We start from the raw sequence: 18,831 nt of genomic DNA, 5'->3' as shown, positions 1-18,831 counted from the left end.
TTTGGTCTCATTTGAGCAGCTCCGCAGGTTACCACCGCTAACCAGCTAGCTGCAGTTAGCAACAGCACAACAAAAAGTAAAAAGGCAMSAGCTCGGTGCTAACAGCAGCCAAACCGGCTCAACTTCCAACGGGAACCGACAGCAGCCCTCGAGAGGCGGTACGCTGAGYCGCAGCAAACCTACCTTTTCTGRCCRAGCAGRTTTAGCTTATAAAAGGTGAAGAAGGTAGATTCACATAGAAATTATTACACGTGTAGCGATAAAAGCCGCTGTCTTCTCCTCCCTCTCCTTCTGCTACTGCTACTTTTACTTCCTCTTCTGTCCACCTCGAGCTGGTTGGTAAACCACTTGAAAGGCGCATTACTGACACCTACCGGACTGACTGTGAAACACGCCATGTACTGATGTACCTCTATGGATAATATTCATAAATTATTGTATCAGAACCATTGTAAATAGAACAAGGAGTACATTTCAGCCCAAAATAACTCAGAAATGTTCTAGAAAAAAATAAGGACATTTCTGAACTCCAAAAGTCGAAAATGTGCTGGAAAAAAAACTCTGAAATTTTGAGATTTATCTAAGAAATTCTTAAAGGACAAAAAAGGATATTCTTGAATACAAAGTCAAAAATGTGCTAGAAAACACTCTGGTATTTTGAGATTAATCTAAGAAAATTTCKAGAAAAAGCATGGGCATTTCTGAGTTTCAAAATKTTTGACTTTTCAAACTCTAAAATTTTATTGTTTTTCTAGAAAATTTCTGAATTTAATCAAAAAATKGMTGAGTCTTTTTTTTKGRGGGGGGGGATACTCTTTCTCTTTTAATGGCCCTAATACTCCATTGTAATAAATAGATCTGTCGTTTCAAATAGATCACTTTTTCCAACAAGTCAAACCATAGACTGGCAGAGTTGAGTAGTAACTAGTTACATTTACTCCAGTTACAGTTTACTTTTAGAAGTATTTTTACTATTRAGTTCCTTTTATATATTTTACTTGAATAGTTTTATTATGAARTATTACTCTTATTTGAGTAAAATTTCTGTTGAGTCAACTCCMGGTAGAAGTAGACTCAGGAGAGTCAGGTAGAATCAGGAGAAACRCTGTTATGTATCAGAAAACAGCAGATAATGCTTAATTATTGGATAAATTTAATGAAAATTATCCAGTTAAGAAAGTATTAGAAAAGTGTTGTGAAAGRGGAAAGGAATATTTCAATAGTTTTGGGTGGGTTGGGGAGGAGAGAGCAAAAACATTTAATGTACATAAAGAATTTAGTCCACCATTGTGGCCTTTGAGACCCACTTTGACATGGAAATACATTAATGTAGACAGATATTTATCAAATATTAAGAAAAGTAAMATTTCTGATATTGGCCAAGAATTTTATAATCATAATGGCTATTTACAAATTTATACTAATGGTTCGAAAGATAAAAAAAACTGAAGCAACTAGTTATTCCTGAATTAAAGATTAATATTTCAAAAAGAATATCTAATTATTTGAGTCTATATGCAGTAGAATTATAWGCTGTATTATTAGCATTATGTAACTGGTGTGATGCTGTAGAAACGATGGAACACGTTTTTATTAGCTGTAGGAAATAAATGAATCAAATAAGATTACTGAATATGGAAAAAAGTTTTAATAGGGAATTGAAATTTGAGAGTGTAGTTGCTCAGTTAAATAGTAATGAAGAAAAAGATATTTGGTTTTTTAAACAATGGATTTGAGGTATAACTATTATGATCCAACAGATGGCAGTAGTGCAACAATAATGGATACAAGCTACCGTTAAAATCTAAAGAAGAAGAAGTAAAAAGAAGCGTTGACGATAGTTCAATATGGCGCGGGAAACGGAGTCATTTATGAAAACTGTCGGGGCAGACGAGGAAGAAAGTGACCGCTTCTGTTCTTCGGCTCTAAATCTCTACGAAACGCAGTTTTTCAGCTTCACCCCTCAGACCTGCATGCTTCGGATCTACAGCTCCTTCCATGAAAGCCTGTGCTACATCTTAGCCTTGGTGGAGAAGGTGTGTGTCAGGGAGCTGGGGAAGAGCGGGACGGATGTGCCCGAGGAGCTGCTCCGGTCCCGGGCCAGAGAGTGCACCCGYCAGCTGCAGCAGTTCCTGGAGAAGCGCTTCAAGCAGCTGTCGGAGCGGATGGAAGCGCTGCTGATGAGCCGATGTTTCACCATACCACCGAATGTCCTGCTGCCCGAGGACCAGCCCCATGAGAAATACCCCCAGGATGTACAAGTGAGGGGAGGGAAGGGTTAATAAATACCGTCTTTRCTTCACAACAACATAGGCCTGTYGCAATAATTCGATTAATCGCATGATTATTCGAGCAGTGGTGCCCAAAGTCGGKCCTGGAGGGCCGGCATCCTGCATGTTTTAGTTCTCTCCCTGGTTTAACGCAACCATTTAATTGCAGCTCTGGCTGTGTGTGAAGGTTTGTTGTTATGTTGGCAGGTGAACCTMTGCCTTCTGCAGCTGGGACAGTTTTTGTTTTGTYTGGTTTCTAAAATGATCCTTCTGTACGATAGACTACTAGGGCCAGACTACAATAATCTTTATTAAATTGCAAGAATACAGTCTTAATTTTAACAGAAAAAAAATTACTGAAATTACAAGAAAATGTTGTTTTTATGAGAACAAACATTAGTTAACATGATCTGACATAATCAGTTCAATTCACATGGTTATTTATTTGAAATAGCTGTTTGTATGATCATTTCAAATCCTGCTACTAAATTTTTATAGTTTTAACACATCTTTTAATTAATCTTTTAATACTTTTAATACTTAATAGATTAACTATTAGTCTTTAACACATCAGTAATTCTTAGCCTGSTCATAATATTCCACTGTAGAGTTTTAAAATRAATAGAAGCATTAAAACACACTTGACTAACAAGATGGTGGCCCTGTGTGTGCTGACATCACTCTGAATTATGGAAACTCAGATTTTCCAAWAATGAAATCTTCAAAACTGCGACAGACTGGCAACCTGTCCAGGGTGACCTCGSCTCTCGYCCGGAATGTTAGCAGGAGATGGGCACCAGCAAACCCYCCCGCCCCCACTGAGGGACAAGGGTGTAAGAAAATGGATGGATGGATGGAAATCTTCAAAAACCACAACTTTGATTAATCGATAAAATCGACTTATCGCCCATCTCTAGCCTTATCTAGCGCCTTGTTCGGCAACAGATAATTACAACATCTGTAGTTGTTTCGTGTCTCAATCGTTCCTACGTGATAAATCTAACTTCTCTGTTGGTGCTGCTCCATCCAGGTGGTGCTGAAGCTCGAGTCGTCCCTGGCAGACCTCCACAGAGCCTACGAGGCGGAGGTTTGTGCCAGACAAGCTCTGCTGGCCGAGCTGGAGGAGCAGAGGGAGGTGCAGCAGCAGCTGGACGACATCCTGGCCTGGGTCAAAGAGACGCAGGCAGCCTGGGCGAAGGAAGGGAACGGAAACTTCCAGGAGAGCTTCCGCCTCGTCATGCAGTCCGTAAAGAAACTGCAAAGGGCCGTTAATGAGGTTCTGGTCCACAGCAAAAACACTGAGCTGTGCTGAGACCTGAGGTGCAATGTAAATAATAAATCACTGAGGTGATGTTTTTAATGTTTAGAGAGCTATAAAATGACACAATAAAATGACGGAAGCAGCAGCTCACTGATTTGAGTCAATTTTTCAAAAAGAAGCAACGCCATTGTTCTCCAATAGAGGGCGCTGTGTCTATGTGTTACTCAGCTTGGAGAAATGCATCTGTGTCAAATAAATTAGTTTTCCCAGTTGATCCAGAATATTGCAGAATTTGTCAATATGTTGTAATTACTTGGATTTTGCAGTTAAATTAATTAAAATGACTCGATACTGGATTTTGATGATTTGAATATTTTTCCTCTCACATTTTACAAACTGGTCCACAGCCCTCTTCTTTAACAATTTATTCTTTAATTCCATTTTTTTTTTACATACACCAGCACATCAGTATGGCATAACTATTGCTCCTTTGTGCCTGACGTCACACACTCCAGAACTCCGCCCATTCCTTTCATAAATGCAAGAAAACTGAATTTGTATACATTTTAAGATATACAAATCGCCGTAACATTGTTGCTCCCTTATTGACTGAAGCTAAAATTGAGTTGTCTTTGATGCGTTTTTCTGCCTTGCTGTTAACCTTTTCCTTCATTGCGCTTTAGCTTTCAGATAGAACTGTTGTTTTTACCATAGCCACTTTTACCTAAATAAAAGTACAGAACATTAACAGCAGTTACACTAAACAAAAGTAACTGAACTCAGTCGGTCTTTACACAGCCAACACCGGTTCTATAAAGCGGCTTTAACGTGTTTACGTGCGAATCGTCCACTCGCGTCGTTTGACGTCACGGCGTCACATTACTTATTACGTGAGGTCATAAGACTACCTGTTAATACTAAAATATTTAAGTATCACCCAAATGCAGACCCTTTATGTTCAGTACTCTCTGAAGTACTGTACCAAAGACTACTTCAATTTGTAAAGAATTTCTCATGTAATCTGCCCTAATTTGCTGTTTTACCTTTTCCTGTATGTAATTTTTGCCCTTTTGCCTTCCTTAAGCCTTGACGTTCTTTTAGTTACTGTTTATGTAACCTGTACATATTATTGTAAATAAAACAAAAATAGAGATTCTAGAGCTATAATTTCTAAATCTGAAGAGACCCAGGCTGTCACCCTGAGGGCTGTAATCCAGCCCCTTTTCGTCAACCTGACCTGGATGGAATGGATGCATCTTTCGACTGGAGACCCGCTCGCAGCACCAACGGCGTTCTGGCCAAGATCTTGGGAGAAATCTTGGAACTATTTACGTCTAACGTTCTGCCTAATCTCCCAAAGGATGAATGAAGCCGTGGAGGCGATTGTCGGTAACAAGGTGCCTGAAGCGTTTGCAAAAGTCGTAAAGGTCTACAGAGACTTCCATACTCAATGTACTGAGAAATGCATCGTCAAATATGTGGTCGATAGAGTCAATTCCACCTCAGACTCTTGACTCCSACGACYCTATGAGAAGTCACGCCTTCAATGATGTAATTGGAGAAACCAAAATCATAACAAAGGACCTTTTCATTAGGTCCTTTATTAAGAAGCTGGAGAGGAACCCACGAAAGTAAAAAAAAAAAAAAGCTTCCATGTTCTCGAAGGTCAGAGCTGAAAGTTCAAAGCTCAGACATCTTCCAGGGATTTTTCACCAGATTCTCTTGCAGACATTCATCGAAGGTTGCTCCAATGAAAACACCAGACCCCCAGGAAGCTTCTTCCACAGAGAGGATTAACATTAATAAACTTTATAAGCATGGTTAGAACGATATCGCATTATGGAGAAGGTACGCAGCTAACCAATAATAACTCTGGAGACAGGGCCGCACCGTCATGTAGCCTAGCATGTACGAAAAAAACTGGTTAGCATATCGTCTTTTGTACATTTCTAAGTTTGCTCTGGTGTAAGGTGAATCGCCGTTTACGACATAATTTGGTGTAAATTCAGGCAAAGTCGGTAATTTGATGTGGTAATTTGACGAGGTATGGGTCGGCTTCTAAGCTAGCTGTTTTGTAAATACCGCCGTCTACGAGCCCCAACCAGGTGCGTTACGTTCACAGACAAACTCCGGTAGCTCGACTCGAACAAGTAGAAACCATGAATAAACCGACTAAAACAACTTTGGAAAACAACTTTACTTGCTCAGTTCAGTACTCCCGTCACTTACTTCCGATGTCCATTAAGGCACCTCAATAAGTGATGTAGTTGCAATTGGCCAGAAGTTTTACTTTCTTTCCTCTTGATTTCTGGTTCTGTTACCTTTTGTATTAATATGTCGGACTCTCAATGTGACCTTAATGTGTGCATAACAGAAGAATATAGTTAACTTTATATTACCATTTATTTGAAATTTTTGAAGTTTTTGTCCTCCACGTCGAGAGGAGCCAGTTGAGGTGGCTCGGGCATCTGGTAAGGATGCCTCCTGGACGCCTCCCTGGTGAGGTGTTCCGGGCACGTCCCACCGGGAGGAGGCCTCGGGGAAGACCCAGGACACGCTGGAGGGATTATGTTTCTCAGCTGGCCTGGGAACGCCTTGGGATTCCCCCGGAGGAGCTGGAAGAAGTGGCTGGGGAGAGGGAAGTCTGGGCCTCCCTTCTGAAGCTGCTGCCCCCGCGACCCGACCCCGGATAAGCGGAAGAAAATGGATGGATGGATGTTACACCCATTAAGGATCATCATTATTGTTTATTTACGAAGCGTTTTAAAAAACAACGTGTTCAGGTATATCGAAACTGAAGGAAATAGTAACAGTAATAACAGATGTTAGGCTAGAGGCTTTGTGCTATAATATAAATCCTTTATACAATACACTGCCTTGCAAAAGAGTCCATTATTCACCACAACCTTTAATGCGTTTTGTTAGATTTTTAAAATCATATTTACTGTTGATATTTTCATTTAAACCAACTTTTAAAGTTTCCAGGTGATGGGTGTTGCAGATTAGCTATAAACTCTGTTATGCAGGTATTAGATGGTCAGGATCTGTCCCTAAATGAATCATAAAATTAAAAAGTACACAAACACGGTGTAGTGTAAACTCTGAGGTGGAAGGAAAGGGATACAAGATATTGATAGTGAAATTTATTCCACTTATTAAAGATTTGTGGTCAATTTTAAGGGTAAAGAACAAAGCTTTGAACACCTCAGAGCAATGTTTAATCCACCAAAATGGAAAGAGAAACCATGATAACTCTGGAGGAGATGCAAAGTGTGGAAAAGTTCAACAGGCATGTACAACCATATATATGTTTTCATCAATAGGGGGCAGCATCTGCGCACTCTATCCATTATAAACATGGAGGAAAAATGCTGAAATTCAGGCTATAAAAACACTGATTTGAAAATGTTTGAACAAATTATGTCACATGACATGTCAATGGGAATGAGTATTTGTTTTATTATATTTTTCAGTTTTAAATAAATAGACTTGAAATAAGGAAGTATGTCTTATATGCTGTATTGAATGTTGCTCATTTAATGAAAGTTTCTGCACTTAAAACTGAAGTATTTTTCATGTCTCTAAATTTTAAAATCTAAATTTTATGCTGCAGTGTCACATCTTTGTGGAAAAATAAAGTCAAGCAAACACTATTGTTAACTTATTGATAAACTTTTAATCTTTCGTTGAGCGAATACTGAAGGATAGATAGTTAGACTAGTAAAGCGGACGGAGCATGTTTTCTGCCTAAACCAAGTAAAGCAGAACTAAGTCAGTGGAGAAACAACAACAGGTCGAATGCAAACAGGCAGCGTTTGTTTTAGCGTTCTTCAGATGTGTTTGTGTGTTTGCCAGTTGTGACCGACATGAAAAACGATCAGTCCAAATGGAGAGGTGTGAGAACCACTTTCTGTTTTTAGAGCTCTCTGCATCCTAACGATGGCTCCTTCAAAAGCGACTGTCTGGAAATAACATCTAGCACAAGCAGCGGGCGTTTAAAATAAACAGGATTATTGATGTGCTTAATTTTGCTGTTTTAAAATCTAATGGATGCAAAATCCCCAGAGCTCCGTTCAGAGTCGGTACTGCTCATATTAAACACACTGTTTTCTCTTCAGGCATATTTTCAGACGTGAAGTCTCTAAGTAAAAATGTATTCATCCAGTTGATAGTTTATGAAATGTCATTCTTTGATTTAAAAAGAAATGGGTGAAATAGTCATGCATGCTGTAGGTTCTTTCAGCAGCAGTGAAATCCAGTCATAACTTCTGGTTTAGATTCAGTCATGCAGCAGCAGAGCTGTCAACATGCTTTACAAGTAACAGTAGAAATAAAATCTTCTCTGTTTCTATTGATTCTTATCTAATTGTTCCAGAGATTTGCTTCTTTCTCTTATTTCTGTCCTGCATCTTTTTGATGATCCTTTGATTCGTTTTCTTACATGATGCTCCAACCTCTTGATCAAAATTCTTGCCTTGCTGCCCAGCCATGAAGACTTTTTATCCAGACAAGCTGCTGTTTGGTAAAAAAAAAAAAAAAAAAAAAGACCTCACAGTCTAGACCAGTTGTCATTCTTTAATCTTTGTGTCTGCTATTTCAACGGTATTAAATTTATTTTATATCCCTTAAATGTTTCCCCATTCTGTCATGTCACAACCACAAACGTTTTATGTGACAGTGACGTTCAAGAAAATGTTATCAGATTTTTCCTACAGTCAGCTTCACATCTTTTGGGAGTTTTTCTGTACTAACTTTGTACATCTAGAGAGTGTAGACTTTGACTGGACCACTCTCAAACATAAATATAATTTGATCTGAACCATTATTTTCTACTTCTGGTTGTGTGTTTTGGGTCATTGTGCTGCTGGAAGACAAGCTCAAGTCTTTTCTCAACCGTTACTCTGCTTAGAAAAGCTCCCTCACAGCATGATGCAGCCACCACCATGCTTCAGACGAGGATCGCTGTGTTCAACCATAACGTTTTTATGTAGGCTCAAAAGTTCACTTTTGGTCCAGCAAACATTTAGAAGAGCACATCCTTCCAAATGTTTGCTGTATTTACTTCAATCTGATCTTGTGAGGTTTTATTGAGACATTTATTCACATTTTTATGTGTGAAAATGTGAAAAACATGCAATATTTTCCATTTTCTATTATATCCACCTATCACTTACAGTTTAATTAAAAGCCACAAAAGTTTTTGTTGTAAAAAGACTCTATTGTTATAAAAAGAGTTGTAATATGCAATCAGACATGGTAGAGAACTCACATCTTGATCTCAAGTAACCAGTCAAGAAATTACTGAAGTTATAGTAAAAAGTATTTTGTAAAAAGGCTACTTGATTGATTATTTGATTGTAATACCTGATTCTCTGCTGCATTTAAGAATGTCAGACAGAAGAAAACTAAAATGATGCACAAATTCTGATATTTTACAGACTAAATTAAAAAATAGGACAAATAAATTGTTACAAAATAGCAAATTCAGCAGATTTCAACAAACAAGAGGTCACACCTTAACATAAGCTGTGTCCGAATTCAGGGTCTGCCCTGAATTTGGAACAAATCCGAACAAATCCGTCTTCCTCCGGAGGATGGATTTGGCCGATTGACAGTAGTCCTTCACACGAGGCCTTCAACTGCGTCCTCCTTTTCCCCAGATTTGAAGGATGAGTCCGGTGTGTCCTTCACGGCCCACCATATCCCATAATTCATTGTGGGTCCCAACTGGGCGTTCAGGCAGAGCGACAATGGCGGTGAAGAGCGACCAATTATTTTGTTACACTGCACTGTAAATGAAACAACGTGAATTTCTACAATGTTTTTGGGCGAGGATGTAAGTGTTTAAGTTTCAAATATCTGCTTGGTTCACCAAAACATCACCTTGTTGCAACCTAACTATTCATTTGCAGAAAATGAGAAATGGTCAAAATAACTAAACAGATGCAGAGCTTTCAGACCTCAAATAAAGCAAAGAAAACAAGTTTATATTCATTTAGAAACAACAATTTTAATGTTTTACCTCAGGAAAAGTTCAGAAACCAATATTTGGTGGAACAACCAGGAGGTTTTCAGTGGGGCTCAGTGCAGTGGGCTCTTCAGTTTTTCCTGTATTTAAACTGAAAGTATTGGAGGAGGAGGAGAATCTTCACATTGTTAGTCTTGGCCGTTTGTATAGAGATAATTATATGCAGCATCAGCAAGCCTCAGTGAGTGAACATGAGTTTATCTGCACATTTCTTCAGTGAGTGTGTGCAGAAAGTGTTAGCCGTGAGCCCCGTACCTGTAGGCCGCAGAGTGACTGAGCGTGTGAATCAACATTAGTGTGTGAGTGAAGACAACATATGGACAGTGCCCTCCTTCCTGTTGGGAGGGGACGAGCGTGGCTCTCTGTGAACCACAGCCTCACCTTTGACCTCTCAGGATCACACAAAGAAAACGGCATGCACACACGGAGACCCAGATACCTACACATACGTCCTCAGATATATGTCCACTCCCAGCCGGCCAGCTGTCCCCACCGCCAGCGCGTCCTGCGCAGAGAGGAGGGAGAGCGGCTGTTTGCTCAGGCCGAGAGGGAGAGCGGCTCAGGAATCCACTGTGACTTTCTTTAACCCACGTGTCACCCAGCAGGAAAACCAACACACCGCAGCAGAACCTCTTTTCCTTCTTTAAACACATGTTGCTCGATGAGATGCCACCAGTAAAGAAGAAAAAACAGATCTGGATGATCACAAGTTGACTGGAAACAAGAAAAGAAACCTCCAGGAACTTCGGTTTGTGGAAATTAAAAGATAACTCGAAAACAATCGGGCATAGGGACTTGTCTTTCTTTAGAATATTCTTAAAATTGAATAACTTTTATCTTACACGCACAAATAAACATACATAAAAGTTTTATCCAAATAACTTTTACTCCCCTTCTGCGTTGAAATAAAGGCAAACAGCCATTTCTTTGACAAGATTATACTATACATACTGAACTTATATATTATTCTTCTTTTTCATGTTTATGAATCTTTTTATTAGTTTAGAACTGATGTGAAATTGATTTCCCCACCACTCAAATAAAAGCTAGCAAACACTCTAAAAACGAATTAAAACTAAATGAATTTGACAAACAAAAAGTCACATTGAAATTACACTAAACTAAATCTATTATAACCCATGTTCTAAAAAGCTGAGAGATGTCCACCTTTATATTTGTTAAGCTCAGAAAAAACTAAGAGTCCAGTGCACTGAATCCCATTGAAAACCTGGTTATTTCACCAAATACTGGTTTCTGAAAACTTTAGGTTTGTTGTTTCTAAATAAACATGAACTGGTTTTCTTTGCATTTTTGAGGTCTGAAAGCACTGTTTCGTTTTGGATATTTTCTACAAATAAATACAAAATTTTTGCTTGTAATTTCAGAGACATGTTGTCAGTAGTTCATAGAATAAAAGTGCAATGTTCATTTTACTCAAACATATACATGTAAAAAGTAAAATCAGAGAAATCGATAATTTTTAGTGGTCTATTAATTTTTTTCCAGTGCTGTATGTTGTAAACAGAGACGGGTATTAACCAGTTACATTTACATGAGCAATTGTTTTAGAAAAATGTTCCTTTAGCAGTAGTTATAAGACACAATATACGGTTGAATGATTATTATTGTTATCGATTAGTTTTTTGTTTTAAATACCAGAAACACTCCCAAACCGGTGATGTAACCTTTCCTGTTTTATCCAGTTCTCACTCCACACTGTTGTTTTTTACATTTTTAAGCAGTTATGAGGCACAGTGACCAAACCTGTACATGTTACTTAGCAGGTTGTTGCTAGGTAACCAAAGAATGAGTGAGTTGCTAGGTAACCAGAGAGCGAGTGCGTTGAAGCCACCAACCTTCTGACGTTTTTAGTCTTTATTGTCCGATCCTGACAGTATTTTTACTTTTTCTTGAGTTATATTAATGTAAAGTATCGCGACTCTTAGTAAAGTTTCAGAATACTTTACCCACAGTGAGTAACTTCACCGTAAAAACAACATGTTTTAACTAGACTAGATCACAAACCCAGAGTTGTTTTATTTTTTTTCCAGAGATGTATTTTGGGTAAATCATGATTCTACACAGCATTGAAGCATGTCATAATCAATATTTAGGATGAGTGCTGTATCAGCCAGATGTCCTGATGCTGCCCTGTCCCCTATTTGTAACAAGTGCAGAGACAAAGGAGTCAACGATCAGAGTTTTCACCTATCAATGCGCCACACCTCCTTCCTCACGCTGCAGTTGTTTTCCATTGTCTTCTAAATGCCTTTGCAGTGAATAGTGAGGACAAAAGAAGATAAAGAGAGGAGCAGCGAGAAGAAAAGCAGAAGAGTGAGGTGAGAGGAGAGGTGGGGGAGAAAAACGAGGTAAGGAGGAGAAAAGCAGCAGCTGTCAGGTGTCAGGAGTCACAAAGGACCATCTGTCCATCGAGTGCCATCTCCCCCAACACACACGCTACGTTAAACTTTCTTCTTTAAATCAATAAAGATGCTTCCACACGGCTTTATCTGTCCCTCCTGTTTGTTGCTTTTGTTTTAGTCAAATAAGTTTAATCATCTAAGTGTGTTTGATTCACTCTGTTAGCTGAGATTCAGCTTTGGATGATTTGTGGCTTCACCTCAGCAGGAAACCGCCAACAAAGTCCTTCTGACGGCCCAGAGCGAGACCAGGAGATGCCACCATGATGACAAAACAAGCAGGGTGTGAGAGTGTGTGTGTGTGTGTGAGTGGTATGCTGCTTCTCCTCTGATCTCAAGTGCCTCAAATACTTACCAAGAAAGACTTGAGCGCACGCACACACACACACACCGTACTGACCCCCGACCTTTCACCTCCAACAATCTCTCTCTGGGGAGTTTTTTAAGAGTGTGAGCAGCGCTGGGACGACACATGTTAAAACTTCACACATGCAGCGACTGATCTCTGGAGAAAGAGCAGAACTGGAGAGTAACTAGGTACATTTACTCAGTTACATTTTTAACTTTTTCCTAGCCTAATCACTTTATTTACAAGTGGAGTGATGTTGAAATATGAATGTGCTACGTGCAAGAAGTCTTGAATTTTAATATTTATCTCTTAAGGAATTAATGCAGTGGCAATAATGGGTCAGGAGTAAATTTAAATAATTTTTTTTGCATTTAAAAATATATCTAAAATATACAAATGCAGGTTTAAACAAATGTATTTTTATCTACATAATTGTACTTTTTAAAAATGATTAATGTGTCTTAGAAAATATATTTTTTAGCTTTTAATCCATACACACAATTGGCTTTATTATTCAATCAGTGCTGATAATTTAATTTTATTTAATTTTCAACTGAAATCAATAAAGTATTTTTGTATTGAATTTGAATTATTTTGGATAACATTCCTTCTTTTAATAACATCCGAAATTTGAAGACTACATAAAATGTTTACTATAGACTCGTAAAACCTTCCTGACTCTGCAGGCTGAAAACAAACACACCGCACTGTTCAGATTTATTTTTGTAAAACGTTGAAAACTTTGCATTTTCTTTAGCTTTGTGTTGACCTGTCTTATGGAAGCCAAGTAGACATTTGAAGTTCGTGGTTGTAGCATAAATTATGAAGAAGTTACTTTAAAAAACATACTTTTTGATCAAAAAATTTAGTTTTTTCCGCGTCACATGTGATCAAAACCGGGGTTACTACTGGTGGAAGACGACAAGAAGTGCCAGGATGATGATGAAGCTGCATGTTTTTTTTAATTACTTATTGCGTGAACAGACTTATTCATGTCTGATTTTTATTATGTTTATATCATGGAAACACAGCAATTGCAAAATTTTGTTTTTTCAACATTAGTAGAATGTCAACATTTTTACGCACATTTGTAAGTTTATCAACTTAAAAAGTAAATATTTGCGCATAAATCTGGCTGCCATTTTATTTTCATTCAGGCACGACACAGATGGCAAAGGGAAAAGGTTTTCTGATTTTAAAGGTGGCAGGTTTGATGATGATTTAGTTTGTAAATGGTCAGGATTAAAGGTTCTGAGGGGATTCGGACGAAAAGTTAAAGAGTTAGACCCAAAAAAAATCACCTGCAGTGGAAAAAATGATCTAATCTGAGAAATAAAATAAAGGAGTTTATTATAGATTTTTGGAAAAACGGGAAACAATTTTAACACGGGGCAAGAAAACTAACTGCTTGTTTATTTAAAATAAGTTGAGATGTTAAATGTTCAGATGCACCCCCCCACACACACACACACACACACTCGCACACACACACTCTTCTCCCTAAAATCAACTCTCTGTTTCATTCTCCCGCTGCTCTCTCCTCCACCACCCTGTCCTTCCTTCCCCATCCTGCAGACAGAAGGCGGATGCTGCCAAACACTTCCTCTCTCCCCGAAGTCACTTCCTGGCGCTAGAAATCCATTTCCTGCTCACAGATATCACAGCAGCACTAAAAGCATTTCTCAGGAATTTCAGCCTTTTCTTACTCACTTTCACTCCGGTTCACTGTCCATCAGTAAAAATGTTGGGATTGTTTTACTTATTAGTAATTACGAATAAATAAGAAGAAGCTTAGTAAATGTGAAAATCAAAATATCTGAGACTTTTTATGGTTTTGAACAGCATGATTTATTCTTTTGCTTTTTTCATATTTTGTGTTCTTAAACTGAGCACTAGCTGTTTCGCTAATAAAATGTTGGATCTAAATGAACGGTGGTGATTCACAGGGGAAGAAGTGAAGATAAGGGGAGTTAGAATGAAAAATATAAAGTTCTTGGCAGGAAACAGGCACAGTTTCCTGTGATGTTAATACCACGAGCCTGCATGACAGAGGAGAACCCTACACACACACACACACGCACGCACGCACACACACACACACACATGCCTGTAGCTAATCAGTGGCCCTGTTATCTGGACTTGCAGGGGGGGAAGTGTTTATATTTGTCTTAAAGGCCGGACCACCATGCAGCGCTGGAAATGACACAGTGCATTATCGATCAGCTTTGACAGGCATCATCTCGCTGCGACATAAATCCACTGTACCAGGACAGGAAGTAGTATTTACCTTATTTGTAAAGATGACAAACTGTCAACTGTGCCCACATTTCCCTTAAGCTGCTGATTTTACAAAAGTCTTCAGGTCTAAATCTAAATTTAGACTGATTGGGAGGTCTGACAGGAAACTTTACTTCGTCTTGTTGTTGTTTTTAGGGGTCAGGAACAAAAGTCTTAGTTTGGTCTGAGAGAATGGTTCTGCTCCATAAACTGTTCTTTCAGGAGAGAGTCGTGAGGTCAAACACTGATGTTGGACAAGATGACCTAAATCCCAATCATTGCTCCAATTTATCCCAAAGACATTCTGTTGAGGTCAGAGATCAGTCAAGTTCCTCAACACCAGACGCTCATCCATGTCTGGGAGGACCTCGCTTTCTGTGGAGCTAAATTGGGGCCATACAATTTGTTCAAAAGAAAGAAAATTGAAACTGAAAAAAGTTTGAAACTCAAAATAAAGATTTGAATTTTTTGATTCTGAAATAAAATTTGCAACTTGAAAAAATTAAAAACTACTTCTCAGATTCAAATTTTTTTTTGTTTCAGATTTTTCTTCCAGTTTCAAAATTTTTTCTTCAATTTCAAATCTTTTTTCTTTCCTGTCTCAAGCTTTATTTTCGATTTCAGAATAACTTTTCAATTACAGATATTTTTTTTCTCTTTTGAACAAACTTTATGGCACCAATTTATCTCTATAGATATTAGGCCTGGTGCAGTCCTATTCAAAGTACATGGGGTCACCTCCAAACTGGACCATGAAATGATCAAAAACGTCTTGGTATGCTGCACCCTTTGCTAACCCCTGTTAAACAAGCAAAAATGATCTTCCTTCCACCAAACTACTGCTTCCCTGGCAACCACCAAATGAGTTTGAGCTAAGGCAGCATAAAGTTTGGAGATGTGAACCTTCGCCTCTGTATAAAGTTGGTGATTTTGATACAGTGCTGCTACCAACTGACTGCAGAATATTTAGCAGCAAGAAAAGAAAATCCTGGAAGGACAGATATTTGACAGATGGCATCGTATAATTGTGACCTCCATAAATTCACTGAGCTCCTGACGCATTCTTATGTAAATGTATGCAGAAACTGTCTTCATAAAGTAACTGTAGTATGTACAGTTTATGGACACATTATGTTTATGTCTTCCAAGTTTAAATATTCTCTACAGATAAGAGTAAACACTTGTTATTGGGGACAATATTTCATGGTTGTGATTTGTAAAATTAGGAACAAAGGAATAAAATACATGTGTGTTTATACGTGTAAAACAATATCTGTTTTAGATCATAAACAACTTAAAACCAGTCAAATTCCATATTTCTACCCACTGTTATTGTTTTGAAAGCATTTCTGTCAGTCTTTATTGTGTGCAGGATGCGGTTAAAAACATTTGAACTTCAAATCGAGCAGCATAAACTCTACCAAAGAATTGTAAAGTTGTTTGTTGTTTTTGTCTTGATTTATTGTTTTTGCTTTACCTAAGAAAAAGTTAAAAAAGTCACAAGTTTCACAGAATGAAATGAGATATAAATTAAATGCTTCGTCTTAGTCTTTATCCAGAGTAAAAACACAATTTTGGCACGTTTTGCAAGTTTATACTTATTTCTCCTACTTTTCAAAAAAGATTTATTTTAGATGTTACATAAGCTATCCATATTTATTTTTGAGTGAATGAAATAAAGAATAACATTAAACGAAATGTGAAACTGAAGCGTAAAATCACTTTGTCATATTTTTCGTCAAGGCATGCGAGTACGGCAGCTCTCACCTTCTGTACCTGTAACTACGTATATAACAGGGTTTTATTTTAACAATATTATAGATGTGAAGTTTGTCTGGATTTGTTTATTTACCTCTTTAATGTATTTTGTTTAATAAAGTTGTTTCTCCAGACATTTATTGGCGCTTTAAGTTATGTTACGTTGCTCTTGGCAGTTGGTGGTTACCGTAGCAACCGGTAACTGACGGCTCCTCCCCTTTTTTCTGTTGCTGTTTGTAACTTAGGATCAGCTCTGTGTTTTCTTTACAGGTATTATATTTTAACATTATTAGACAAATTTAACAATATACAATGTTCCATGAGTAATTTTTCTACATTTTGTATATTTTTTAAGTGCTATTATGCTTTATAGCTATGTTTAATTTTACAACTGCTAACTGCTCATTGGGAGATATTGCTCTGTAGTTTGTTTATGGTTGTTTATTATATTTTATTTAATGTATAGGGGCAGAAACTGCTGGACTGATGTTAGTCACCAACTTGATTTCCTCTTATGTTAGAAAAAATACACTAAACCTGAAAGTCTTTGTCGTGAAGTCAACCTGTTGGACTTGAGACGAACATAGACGGGTTACACCTTCATAGATAATAAACAAAAAAGATCTTCAAAATACACAGCAACCAAATTAGTTATGAATTGGGAACAAAATGTATGTTTTGGAGAGGCCGTCACTGTACCAAGCCAAATAGAAAATTTGTGAGCAGAACTGAAAAGGTGAGCAAACCTGATTCAGTTTCATCATATCTGTCAGGAGGAATAGGACAGAATTTCAATAAACATGAAACATGAGAAAACCAAAACATCTGAAGTCAAACAAAATAAAAGTTACATTTACCAAATAGAAATGTGTACAAAACACTGAAATAAAAAAATAAGCATTTTTCCCCCATTACTTATCATGCTATTTAGCAAAAATAATCCTATTTGACTTAAAACAGCAATAGTTTAGTCTGATTTAGCTTCAGGCAGTGAGAAAATGTTTTATTTTTTTATAGTTTTTAACTGTATATGTTAATTTAAAGCGTTTTCCCCATGTAGCACTGATGACCAGCTAGTCATCACCATAGTTTATGTGAAATAGTACGATGTTTACATGCTGCCACAGACAGGAAGAAAGAACATAATATCGGAGTATATTGTCTGAAAGGAAGCTCACCATACTGGAGCTTCTGTTTGTTGTGTTTTTTTTTTTCTTCTTCCTAATTTAATTGTACGTCTGCTGGTGTGTTTGTTCATTGTTGCTCCAAAACTCCTCTCTCCCATCTGCCGCTGCTCATTAGCATGGAAACAGGACCAGGAGCGTTTTCACACATACACACACTGGCCATTAATCAACAAGTCAGACCAGGGTCCATTCCCACACATACACACCACACACACCAAGACAAAAGCCAGTGCTCACACACACCCAGCCCTTAATCACACACATATCCCAGAGCACACTTTGCTTGATCTCGACCACTCCTCTCGTCTCAGCGGATCAGACCTGGCAACCCGAATTTTTGTCCATCAAATCTGCCGTCCCTGTGATGTCTCAATCGCCTCTTTCCATCCAGTGATGACTGCTCCCTCGTGGCACTCTGAGCAAACACAGGAAGATTTGTTCCCATCAGCTGTTTTCTCCTTTGTCTTCATAGGTTGAATTGGCAAGTATTATTGTGGGAATTTGCTGTCTAATTTGTCTGGGTGATCATGAATGGCCACATTGATGAGAAGAACGATTCCCATGAACTAACAGCAGGAGAGAGAGCGGCGCTTAAAGACAGACAGGCGAGGCAACAGAGTCACAGGCAGAAATCACTCGAACTGTGCTGCTTTGAAAATAAATACATTTACAGATTGTGTTCTAGTCTCTGTGATTTATGAAATAAAACTTCAAAAAGGAGAAAAAGATGGAACAAGTGAGCAAAACAAAATCATTTGGTTTTTCACCAATGTTGTTTTAGGCTCAGTCATGTCCATCAAAGATGTAAACTTTCACAAAACACATCAACATAAACCTACAAAACATGGCAATACAAAGTACAACCAGAAATAAAATTAAATAGAAATACAAAAACATCAAAAAAGCAAAAACATTTGCCTCGTACTGATTTTTACCTTTATCACATCTCATGGACAAAAGGATCTATCTTCTTTTCGCTCAATTTTATATTTCATCTTTATTTAAAAAAAATAAAAAATAGAGATGAAATGTTGAATCTTAAGAAACGACGACAATTCCCAAGACTATATATTTATCTAAATTTCTAAGTTGTCTTTTTTCTAAATTTTTTGTGACATTTGCAGCTCTAAGCACGTTAGGGTAGGTGTAGCAGAGACCACTGTAAATAATGCAGACCTGTAGGCTGTGTAAATGACTTTATTGATATATATAGGGAATAGTCCAATTAAAGTCCAGACAATCAATTAACTAGCACTTGGTTGATGAGGGAACAAGGTGGGT

The 18,831-nt window shown here is 37.9% G+C and overlaps 1 protein-coding gene and 1 long non-coding RNA gene across 2 annotated transcripts in view; one reads left to right on the top strand and one right to left on the bottom strand.

The window, feature by feature from the left end:
* The first annotated feature begins 1,821 nt into the window (after positions 1-1,821).
* On the top strand, positions 1,822-3,887 carry mis12 (MIS12 kinetochore complex component). Its single transcript, XM_008405818.2, has 2 exons — positions 1,822-2,261; positions 3,301-3,887. Exons 1-2 carry the CDS (start codon positions 1,848-1,850, stop codon positions 3,580-3,582), a joined length of 696 nt encoding a protein of 231 aa, XP_008404040.1. The 5' UTR covers positions 1,822-1,847; the 3' UTR covers positions 3,583-3,887.
* A 13,480-nt stretch (positions 3,888-17,367) lies between these two features.
* The window catches only part of LOC108166177 (uncharacterized), a 13,752-nt gene continuing 12,288 nt past the window's right edge, over positions 17,368-18,831 (bottom strand). The window contains exon 3 of the long non-coding RNA XR_001776446.1: positions 17,368-17,965. This is a non-coding gene — a long non-coding RNA (uncharacterized LOC108166177). The remainder of the gene's footprint in view (positions 17,966-18,831) is intronic.

This window comes from Poecilia reticulata, linkage group LG3, assembly GCF_000633615.1.
Source record: "Poecilia reticulata strain Guanapo linkage group LG3, Guppy_female_1.0+MT, whole genome shotgun sequence".
Taxonomy (NCBI): Eukaryota; Metazoa; Chordata; class Actinopteri; order Cyprinodontiformes; family Poeciliidae; genus Poecilia; species Poecilia reticulata.
This window is presented reverse-complemented; position numbering and strand designations above follow the sequence as displayed.